The 12,311-nt window shown below is 32.0% G+C and overlaps 1 protein-coding gene across 1 annotated transcript; it reads left to right on the forward strand.

Moving 5' to 3' along the window:
• Positions 1 to 518: 518 nt before the first annotated feature.
• On the forward strand, positions 519 to 2,585 carry LOC121116261 (piggyBac transposable element-derived protein 3-like). Its single transcript, XM_040710504.1, has 3 exons — positions 519 to 544; positions 879 to 1,129; positions 1,372 to 2,585. The coding sequence occupies exons 1-3, from the start codon at positions 519 to 521 to the stop codon at positions 2,583 to 2,585; spliced, it is 1,491 nt and encodes a 496-aa protein (XP_040566438.1).
• Positions 2,586 to 12,311: the final 9,726 nt, after the last annotated feature.

The following is a 12,311-nucleotide window of genomic DNA, read 5'->3' on the forward strand; positions in this document are numbered from 1 at the left end:
GATAATCAAATCTGCGCCCGCTTTTTGACACTCTTGAAAATGCACCATATAATTGACTATGCGAAAATTCTGATTTTAGTAAATATAAAGCAATTTTTTCAAATGTTTGACCCTGTGATTTATTTGTTGTCATTACCATTGTCATGTTCCTTCTTCTACCATATTGAAGATATATACTAAGATTAACTCGTTCATCTTCTTCCTAAATCCCTTTTTTTTATTCGTATTTAATATACGTTCTGTTAGTAGGATAATTTTTTGTTCGAATTTGAAATTTTTTTGTGCATTTTCAAAGCAATGATCCATACCTTAACCGATTAATGCCGACTGTGAACATATGTTCCCACTGCAGAAAAACTGTTATTACTACACAACCAAAAAATATTTCAATGTTATAACAGATTAGCAAGTTACATACAAGTTTTGTATATGTTTGATACAAAGTACAAGAATATTATATAGTCAATAGATTACGAGTAGTAGTTAGATAAAATAAGCAAAGTGAGGTGTGGATAAATATGTCGCAATCCTACGGAACTAAAGGGTATGTTTTCACTAAACAAACCGTAATATATATAAAATCTTTTCACATACTTTCATGCATGAAGAACTGTTCCATATTTTTGGACAATTTTATTTCATATTTTTCATATATTTCATTATTTATCAGGGTATAATATAAGGGTGGGAACAAATGGTCCCATTCGGCGTTGATATAACGCGGCATGCTATTACATATGTTTGGTCTTGCATCATAGTTACTATTCTTGTGAACTCGTTATAGATGTTGTACAAATGTATTGTTTTGAGCAATATATATCACTAATAATAGATGTCAATAGTAGTCAGTGACTCTTAATGTAGTAAATTTTTTTCAGATTGTCTTTGGAAGAAATACAATCTTTGCTTGATGAAGAATATTCTGACAGTGAAACTGAGTGTGCTCAAGTTTTAACAATTGAACCGCCCATTGAAGAAGCAGCAGCGGACACATACTGTGACTCTGATTCATCCGAAAATCAGGTGACATGTAATCCCGATCATTTACCAAGAAGAATTTTACTTTCTAAAGTCGTACCAAATGAAATCGAGTCAGACACACCTGAAACTCCAGCGACAAAGAAACCTTGCAAAGAGAAAATTATTTGGCATAAAAATTCCAAAAAATTTAAAACATTGAATGTGATTTTACAGAAGAAAGTGGTGAAGATATAATTTTATCTGAATGTGCTTTGGAATGTATTGGTTGCTTCTGGACAGAGGAATGGTTACAATTTATTTGTGATAAAAGTAAGATTTATGCTCATCAGAAGTCACTATCATCTGATGTTATGACTAAGGATAATTTACGAGTATTTTTTGCGATACTAGTTCTCTCTGGTTACAATAAATTACCAAATCGACGATTTTATTGGTCATCCAAAGAAGATATAATAAGCCCTTTGGTGAGCAATTCTATGAGAAGAGACACGTTTGATCGAATAATGCGATGTCTTCATTTTTCTGATAACATGCAAATGCAAAATGATAGATTTCACAAAGTAAGACCAATATTCACACACATGAATCAGGTCATGAAGAATGGTAAATTTCAAGGAAAATTTATGAGCGTAGATGAAATAATGGTGCCATATTATGGAAGGCATGGGGATAAACAATATATTAGAGGGAAACCTGTTAGATTTGGCTTCAAGCTTTGGGCTGCATGTGCTTCTGACGGCACTTTGCTGCATGTTGAGCCTTATTGTGGATCATGTACAAACATACCTGATCATCGATTTGGCCACGATCCAAATGTTGTATTAGAAATGGTAAATAAGACTGGACTAAAAGAAGAACAGCATGTAATCTGTGACAATTATTTTGGAACTGTTCTTATGCTGAAAGAACTCGCACGAATGAAAATTGCTTGCACTACAACTCTTCGTGAAGACCGGTTGGGTGGAGCTCCAGTCTTGTCAAGGCCACATATTAACAAAAAAGCTCGTGGATCCATGGAAGAGGCATATACAGATTGTGTCTCATTAGTTAAATGGAAAGATAACAAAGTTGTAAGTGTAGCTTCGAACAAGATGAGAGCACAGCCAATGCAGGAAGTGAAATGGTGGGACAGGAAGCAGAAGAAATATATTTATATAGATATTCCAAATTCTATTTGTATCTACAATAAATACATGGGAGGTGTTGACCTTTTCGATCAACAAGTAGCAGCCTACAGAATAAGGATAAGATCAAAAAAATGGTGGTGTCCTTTGTTTGCATGGAGTGTCAATGCACAAGTCGTCAATGCTTGGCGTTTCAGCAGACGAAATAAGCCTAATCTCAGCCTTCTGAATTTTACTAGAAATTTAGTTATTGCAGTGTTGAAAACATACGGGGTTGCAAAGAAGCGTCCAGGCCCAAAATATCCATTAGGAAGTGCAGCAGAAAGTGCTCGACTCAGCAATGAAGGCCACTGGACTGCAAGAGGAGAGCATGCTAGAAGTAGATGCAAAGAATGTAAAGACCGCACACCTCATATATGTAAAAAGTGCAAAGTTCCTTTGCACCCAGAATGCATGGAACCTTATCACACAAAGGAGTAAATGCTCCAGTATCATCTTATGTTCATTTATAATATAATAAAAAGGATATTTTTCTAGTTGAAATTCAATATTATGTAATAAATTCAATATTTGTTATCTTATTACCGAGTGGGAACATATGTGCCCGGGGAGTATTTCTTCAGTTATAAGTAAATTTTGAAATTTTATTGTTTTAAATGTGGCTTATTACTACTATGAGACAAACAAAATGACAATTAACTCAAATTTGTTGTAGATCATTCTCGGCATTAATGGGTTAAAAAACTTTGAGACACGGGAAATGGATCTTGTTTTATGAACAAATCAAGTTATTAGCAAAAAATCAAACTTCTCTCCGTAGAAAAGGAATCTGGTCTGATTAGATTTAAGCAAAGCTTAACGAAAGTAACTTAAAATTCTAAATAAGTTTTATACTATGTCCAAAGTCTGTATTTGTCTCCATTTTTTAAATAAATGTGATGGTATCATTGTTTTTTATAAGTGTGGGGTACATCAACTACAAACACACACGCACTCACATACATTATTTATACAACGAGGCATCAAAAAGAAATGCTATTCCTGTTTTTTTGGAAGCGGATCATAAATACTATAACTTATTAATTCCTTTATTTCTCAAAAATAATAAATTATGAAAAGCTATGATGTATGATGTAAGACGATGGAATTGACAGCTGACAACAAAATTTACAAGGTATTTTTGTGTTAGCGAGATAACTAAAATAAAACTTACTACACAATAATTTGTGTCAAATTCTGTTTTTAAGGAGCACACTAATACTCTTGATTACTCATTATAATTAGATGTCATAATATATAATAATACTAATAATTGATAATTAATAACAGCTTTAAGACAAAAAACTCTCCAGTTTGCCAACAACAACAACAACAAAAATTAGACCCTCAAAAATGCTTAGGATTTCCAAAAATAGATGATTCTTTTTCTTTTTTGATATGAGAAGCTGAGCGTAAACACGTTTGTAGCTAAATCTCAACTTAAGTCACTTTTTTATTATAAAAATAGCTTTTTCTGTACACACTTGTTTGTTAAAAAGGAATTATAAAGTCATAATTTATACAACTTTATGCAGTGTTAAGTTATATAAAGTAGGAGTTTATCTACACGCCCAAGAGATTTGACTCATTTTTACAACATTATTCATATACTCGTATACATCCCCTGCTTTTTGACGCTCTGTAGCTTTAGCTGAACACCCTCGTCTGGGTTGTCAACAGAATGATGTAAATATATATATTTTTTTGGGGAGGGAGGGGATGTTTTTGGGAATTTATTTGAAAAAAATCCAAAAAATTAAATTTTTTGAATACAAATTTCAAATATTAATTTTTAAAAAATACATTTTAAGAATTGAATTTTTTCAATTTTTTTAATACACACAAAATTTATAAATATATATATATATATTTTAATTAAAATATTAAATTTTCTAGTCTAAAGCAAAAATTCCTTAATTTTTAAGGGAGGGGGCCTTTTAGGGCTACCTTATGCCGACTCTCCTACTTGTTGATACATTTTTTTAATACTAAAAAATTAGGCACAAGCAAACATTCAGACAAAAAATAATTGGCTTTATTAATATGGATTATTATTTTCCTCATATCCTTTGTAAAGAATAGGTGAAAAAATATCTTTAAAATTCTATAATACTCAAATAAAAAACCATCTACTTACTGTTGAGAACTCCTAACACTAGCGGCGTTTTGTATTTGTAAATGGAATTCGAGGTTTTTTGTAATAATGACATCATCAGGGAAGCCTTCTTTATTTTTATAAATTTTTTTTTTTGCTAGGAGACATTGGACTCTATTGATTACTTTGATAAGATGACTTTGTTTTTAAATATCAAACTTTACAGTTAATTGTTTTTCTATGATTCAAGAAGCTTATTAAAGACTAAATTTGAACGAATAACCTTCTTTTTTATTTTTGAAAGGGATGACAAATTGATAGGTTTTTTTTCCCAAAGTAAGACATTGAAAAAAAAAATTATATATGATTTTGTTATTGTGATAAATATAAGACATCTGCTAAAGTGGGGAGGACAATAGTCCTTGGGACCCTTTGGTTCTTACGCCACAACCTCTTCGTCTACAGAACAGTAAAAACATACGTTCAGGGTAAACCCTAAATACTGTAAAACAAAGAATTAAATTATTATTTTATTTTTATAATTACAAATCTAAAGTTTTACATGAATACTACAGAATATCATATCAATTATATAATAAATATATAATATCCTCTTTTGCAGAAAGTACAGCTAGGGAGTATGTTATGCAAGGCATCACAGTAGACAAGGGAACATGGAAATGTTTCTTAATTCTCTAATTTGAATTGACTTTCAGTGTATCCAAATTAAAATAGGGCCTCCTGCAGACATTGTCTTCTAAAATAAAGCAGTGTCTAAAAATCCATCGTAGTCAAATTCCTACTGGATAAAAACTAAATTTTGTCCCTCAAAAAACTGCTAAAATTAGTCTCATGCAACTTTTCAATCATATTATACGAGTGAGAGTGAGTAACTTCCTATTAAAAGTAATATATGTTCATTTCTAACTTGAATAAGGAATTAGCACTTGGATGAAGACTTTACTCGAAAATTGAAACCACGAACTCAATGGTGTTAATTTTTTACCCCTAGGGGACAAAAACAAGATGCTCTTTCAGGAACAACTGATGGTCACCTATATCTAAACCAATGTCAGGAAGCGTGTCAGACTTCAACAAACTGGGGAAATCCTTGTGTGCTGTACTTGTATATGAAAAACGACGAGAAAAGTGTTTATCATGAACAAGCTTTTTTTTTCATTTTGTGGAAATCGAAATACAGGGTGGCCGCGATATTTTTGACACTTGATATTATTGCACATATTGTCCGTTAGGTAGCAGTAAATTACTGTAACATTTTTCCAAAATATTGGGTTCTAGTTAAGAGCATGTGGTGTTGACAACAATGGAATCCAACGAATTTAGCACGTCAAACCAGTGGAAGAGAATAACCAAATTTATGTTGATTCCCCCATTTTTAAGGACTGTGATGTAATGAAAGGTACCTGCATGCTGAGGAACACATTGAAGACCATCCGAACCATTTGTCATTTTTTGTTTTTTTAGCCTACGAGTCCCAGATGTGGCTGTCCGAGAACTTCGAGGACTACACCAGCCCCAACATCTTACCTCCCAACAGCCCCGACTGCAATTTCTGTAACTTTTACCTGTGGGGCGTAGTTGAACGGGACACGAATCACGCCTTGTGCAACACAGAGACAGAGTTAAAGCAGTTCATCATCGTGATTTTCAGCAAGTTGCCCATGCACCAGGTCAAACACGCCTGCAGCATGTTCACGTCCAGGCTGGAGAAGATCATCGCCGCTGACGTTGCCTACTTTGAGTAGAATTTGAAGCCAGAAGCCACACCTTTCAAAAAATTTTACAATTTTTTGAATTAATAAATTCCTAAAGATTTTAATTATTGTTTCGTAAATTTTTTGAAAAGTGTGAAAAATATTGCTTCGGCCCTGTCATTATTGGTTATTATAGGCATGATCTAATACATAAAAATATTTTTAGACCCCTTTTCACAACTTACCAAATCAATCAGACATCTTCATATATATATGATGAAAAAAAAACAAAAAATATTAAGGTTTTTTTGTCAAATAAATGTTTGACAAAATCCTATTATTTTAAAAAGCTTACATATTTGGCGTGTCTCAAACATACATCTGTTTATATAATCACTAGTAGTTTAAATATTCATAAAATATTATAAAAACTTTTTGACAAAGAAAAAGTGTTCATAAATTCATTCTTAAAATTTATATGTTTAGTCCATGAAAATGTTATGTCTCTGAATGTTTATTCATTAAGTTTATCATAAATTATAATCTAATAGAAGGCCATCATCATGAATATCTTTAACAGAAGTGGAAAAATTTAATTTTAGAAATACCAACATTTTATGCTATGTATGTAGTAGTCATAAAGAAAATATAGGAGCCATCAAAAAGCGACTGTGAGCACTGTGATTAGGGGAGTTTGTTTTTCAACTTTTTTTCGAATTTTGATTATTTCTAGATCGGAAAAGTTGTCAATCGGTAGGAAAATAACCTAATCAAAATGTCATTGTTTTGCGATGTTAATTTTAGGTAGCATAATTAGTTCAAAATTTGATAGGAAATAAAAGTTCTGTATTTGTTCAATATATACTAAAATGACACATTCATCATTATTTTGAATTATATAAATATGAAGGACAATATTCCAACCTTTAAAAAATATTAATGGTTACTTTTTTTTTATTAAGTAAAACTTTAAAAATTAATAAATTTTGATCTTTCCTATTTGAAAATATAAAAAGAATGAGGCGAAGTAAACGCGGATCATCAAATTGTCCAAACTTTTTCCTTCTTTTTTCGCTCTATCCAACAATTTTAGAAAAAAAAACTTTAAATATTTTTTAAAGGTTAGAAAGTTGTCAATCAAAAATATGTTATTGAAATTAACTCAAAATTTATTTTCAGTATCTAAATGGACCAAGTAAAGACTTATTGCTTTTTTTCGAACTTGTATCGACATATGCGAGCTAAAGATGACCTAAAAAGACAATGCAATTATATATATGTAATTTTCAAATCATATTACAACTTTTCAATATAAGCTGTAATTGAGATATAAAAAAAAAGTTGAAACACAAACCGCCCTACGGTGCATTTTTATTCCAAGTCTCATTCTATAAATAATGAAATGATTTCTCTCTCTTTTGTACTATTGTGTGTGCTACTCTACCGTATCTACATACGTACCCAGTGATGCATAAAATATATTATAGATGTAGATTCATAGTACTAAGATCAGTAGAGTTGTACAAAATATGACCTACTGATATGTAAAAATAAAAGAAACGGAAAAATTGAAGAATGCTTGTTTCAAGGAAAATGACCTACATCCTTCCTGTTGGAGTCCTCTATACTTAGTGCTGAAAATTTTGTGTACTTTGGGCGTGTTAAAAAACGATCCCCTAACATTAACATGGTAATTCTGATAATTTAAAAAATGTTTTGAAGGATTGTAACTTAGTTGTCATGATATTTCATTCGATCAGCTGTGACGAGGGAGTAATGAGAGAAACGAATAAAGAAGGACATTAGCAAGAATTACTCAGATGTAAATAGTCCATTCTACTTTGAGTTGAACAAGGACTTACAATTAAAACTCTGCCTCAAATCCTCAAGGTTACTCTCCGTTCATAATGAGCACAACGGATGTTCTATCAGGTTTTGAAAATAACTGAATACAAAATAAAATGAAGCATATAACTCAGGATTTAAATGCCGAATTATGACAACAGCTAAAGAAATGAAAATTAGATTACCAATACCAAACAAAATAGGCCAGTTAAAAAATATTAACGATTGACATAACTACTTATATGTATAAAAATATGTAATCTACTCATACTTACTCTTTCCCTTTCTATCTTCAAAAATAAAAAAATAATGGCCAGAGAATTATCAAAATTTTTGTTCAGATTACTAACTAAACAAACGCTTCGTTTTTTTAAGTATTATAAACCTCTAAAGATAAGGGAGAAAATAAAATTAAAAAGGGTCTTTCTAATGTACATACATACAATGTAGGGATAAAAATCGTGTGTATTTGAGAAATGACACACCAAAAGAAGCAAAAAATAGACATGGTAACCCTGAAAATGGAAAGAATGTTTTGGAAGAGAGGAGCTTAGATGTCATTATATTTTATTAGATCAGCTACAATCAGCTATGACAAGGGAGGAGAAGAAGAAGGTAATAAAAAGGTCATCTGCAAGAATTACATCAATATCGATCCGTAATTCTACTTTTAGTCCAACAATGACTTACAATTACAACCTCACAGTAAATCCTCAATATTACTTTTCGTCTTTTATGAGCACACTCGAATGTTCAAACAGTTTTGGAATAATATTGAATGTAGTTGGAAATGAAGTTCACTAATCCAGAATAAATAATAATGACCACCGCTAAGGAAATAAAAATTCCTTCTCCAGACTACCAATTTTCCAAAAAAAAGGGCGTGCAAAAAACAAACAGAACGATAAACAACATTATCCATACTTATTCACAGTCTTAAATTCTACGATGTACCGGGTGCAAGAGCATATTTTTCCACTTAGTTTAATTGCCACCGAATGAGTGAACAGGAGACAAAAAGGAGTCATGTATCCGACTTGCTTAACATACTTTGATGTGTCATAAGTCCTTGTACAGTTTTTACTTTATTAGAAAGAAAGATAAATCTAGGCTTAATATTAATGGTAAAAAAATAATTATTAATAAGGAGATGAAGGTTATTTTAACTTCTATTATTTTTCAAAAATTCCACCTACTGCCAAAATACATAGCTCCAGGTGGGATCGAAACTTACACGCAACTTTTCTGATAGTGTCTGCCGTAATGTTGGGCCATTTCACCTCCTCCTTGGCTTCATCACAACCACACTGCTGTGGTAGTAGGTGTTGGTCTTTTTTCTTAGCGGTGCACCACACGTAGTAGTTACTTGGGCTCAGGTTGGAAGAGTTGGGCGGCAACATCTCCTTGGAACAAAATCAATTCGCCCCGAATTTGTTTTCAAATACTTTGGGTGACCTTTGATGTGTGACACGGTGCTCTGGCCTGTGTCCCAACCCAATTTCCAATGCCATAGGTTGCAATAAGGGCGGGAAACACCTTTTTGGCTATGATAATTTTATATTAATTGGCCTTCAAGGTCTCTTTCATCTACAATGGTGGAAACACCGTACTGTCTGAACCAATGACACCGAGCATCATGGCATAGGCTGGGTGTTTCGAACCCTCAGTGAATTTTAACTCAGAGGGGCGTCTTTGGAACCTTGGCGAGGTACCGAAGGCTGCAGCAGTTGCTGACTGGGTTAACTGTGAAAAGTTTTTCTACCGAGAAAATGAGGACTTTCCAATTGGGTTTCTTTAATTTATTAAGGAAGATCTTCGATCGTTCCAGCCTCTTTTGTCTGTGTAAAGCCCGAAACTCTACAATTGACTATAGAATATGGAGCTTCGTAGAATGCAAGGCTTGCATAGTTCCCCCCTGTAATTTTGATTCTGTGAAGACCTCCGTTGAGAAGGAGTGGGCGGATATATCCAATGACTACGTCGTCAAGGTATGTAAATGATTCAAGACAAAGACTGGAAGCCATATTTACCACAGAAGTATGATATTGTAAAAAATAATTATGATTTTATAAAGTACTCGTATAATAGTAATAAAATTAAAATCCTGATTCTATTTACTTGTTGTTCTTGATGAAGATGATTTTACTATCAAAAACAGTACGATTTGTTTTAAATCGAAGGTATATATTTGTAATTCTATATGATGTTCATAATAAGATGGCCAATATCTATATATATTTATATAGGACGAGGGATCAACAAGAAACTGCATTGCTCTCCTTCTGGAAATGGAGCAAAAGTTTTGTATAATATAACTTATTACTTCGTTTATTTATCAAAAGTAATAGTTATGAAATAGCCATGACATATCAAGTGGGACAAGGGAGTCGACAGCTGACAACAAAATATAGTGATTATTTTTGATGTGACGTAGTTTGTTATGAATATAAAGCAAGACTTTGGTTTAAAAAAAGAAAACAATACAATAAAATTTCAAAACTGTTCTTTTATTAAAGTGAATTTGTCTTTTTTAGACATTTAGATACTGTCATGTTGAGTCTCAATATCCAAAATATAATGTTCATAATATTCTATACTTAAAAATAAAATTATGAGTGGCTGTTCAAGTCATAGGCATAACATAAAAATAATATTTTTATAGTTGGAGAACTTCAATTTAACCAAAATACAAATAAGTAATTCAATATAAATTTAGGACAAAGATTTTGTCCTACATTTGAAAACTTTTTAATTTAATAACGTTTTGTAAAATATTTTTCTTTTATAGCCTCTTTATTTAGATATTTTTTTGAGGTTAAAAACTTTTCCTTAACGACGTCTACTTTTTATTTACATACACACATTCCATTACTGACCTTTTTAATTAAAGAAAAATATATTGAGTGCCCGAATGTTCATTAGTTTGCCTCAAATAAAAAGTCAGTTCCTGTGGATTTGTATTTAAGTACCCTTGATTTATAATCGAATTGATTGTAATAAAAAGTATTATTATATTTTATAAAGAAAGGGAAGTTCTTTGATACATTCTCAATATTCTCAAGTATCATCCCATCCCTCTAAAAACCGATTTTAATCTACAAAAACACACGAATGAAGAGAAAGTACGATACGAATGTTACTCTACCATATAAATGGCATATTATGCTTCCTTAAACGACATACCACCGTCTTCTTTAATCAGAAACAAAATATGATCGTGATGTAAAAACGGTCAAAGAGTCCTTCTTTGTTGAGAAAAATAAACAAAAAATTCAGAAAAATCCCGGCCAATCGATGAATGCGATTGCTCATATTTTTATCATACTTCATGTTTTGCTGCCCATTGTGTTAACAATGAAGACCTACGATACCCCAGCTATGCACGTTGCAAGGGACAGCTTGTAACCCCGTCAAACTGGATGAAAAGAGTCACCGAAACTTAGACTATGGCCAAGCTTTAAATGAAGCTTTCCATAAAGGATTTTGTCCGATTCTTCTCAGAAGAGAAAAATTCTACCATCGCTAAAAGCTTAACTCGAAGAACAATGAATGCTTGACAAAATGTCCTTATAATGTACTTAGGTTCATGAAGGCCATGTAACCACAGTATGTTCTTGGTGCGGTTAGCATTGAAGTTCACGTTATTCTCCCCTTCATACTCAAGAAGGGACTGAAGGTCAACGCCAAGGTATACATCAATATTCTGCCATCAAAGTCTCCCCCTGGATCTTCAGTATCATAAAAGATCGATCTTGGATCTTGCAGAAAAAGAGGCACCCTGTTACACCAGCAAAGAACTATCAATTTTCTTGATAATGAGAATGGGATGAATGGCCTACAGAGTTCTTGGCCTTCAAGCTAATTGGTTTTGGCCTCATTAAAACAATTTTATGTGGCGAGACCAATGAAGGTCCTTGAGAGATGGGATAAGGAGATCATTCCAGACTTTACCCAGTGGGACGGTAAAAAAGCAGTTTTACGTTTACGGTACTTTGTGAACGTTTGATCAAGTGAGCGTTCCATTATATCCATTGAATTTCAAGTTTATTTAATAAATTTTATTTTTGTTATACATGATCAAAATCGGTTAAGAAATAAAGTGACAGCAGCAATTTAACTTTTTTTTCTTGGCTTGTAAACCTTTTGATAAGCTACCCTTACAAAATAACATATTAACCAATGTTTAAAACAAAAATAATATTCCCAATATATTTTCATATTACATATACAGTAATTGGACAATTAAACAACTTTTGACCTCATCCAGATTCTGAACTAATGCAATGTTACTAATTTTTTGTTATTTCATATTATTTCATGTTATATCATATTTATTTTTAATATGAACTCTATGAGCCTCAATCGCTCTCTAAATTATTCAATTGAGTAATCATTTTACTTCACAAAGAAAAACATTTATCTTGCATAAATGACTCAAAGTTGACTATGTATTATGGACAAATTATGGTTTTAATATAAGTTATTTTACATTATGTTATATAATTTTAAAAT

The sequence above is a fragment of the Lepeophtheirus salmonis genome, chromosome 4 (assembly GCF_016086655.4).
Source record: "Lepeophtheirus salmonis chromosome 4, UVic_Lsal_1.4, whole genome shotgun sequence".
Taxonomy (NCBI): Eukaryota; Metazoa; Arthropoda; class Copepoda; order Siphonostomatoida; family Caligidae; genus Lepeophtheirus; species Lepeophtheirus salmonis.

Coding starts and splice junctions, on each gene's coding strand:
- LOC121116261 (XM_040710504.1), top strand. CDS start 519: ATGTCGCAATCCTACGGAACTAAAGG. Junction 545..878: donor CAATCCTACGGAACTAAAGG/GTATGTTTTCAC, acceptor AATTTTTTTCAG/ATTGTCTTTGGAAGAAATAC. Junction 1,130..1,371: donor TCCAGCGACAAAGAAACCTT/GCAAAGAGAAAA, acceptor TTGCGATACTAG/TTCTCTCTGGTTACAATAAA.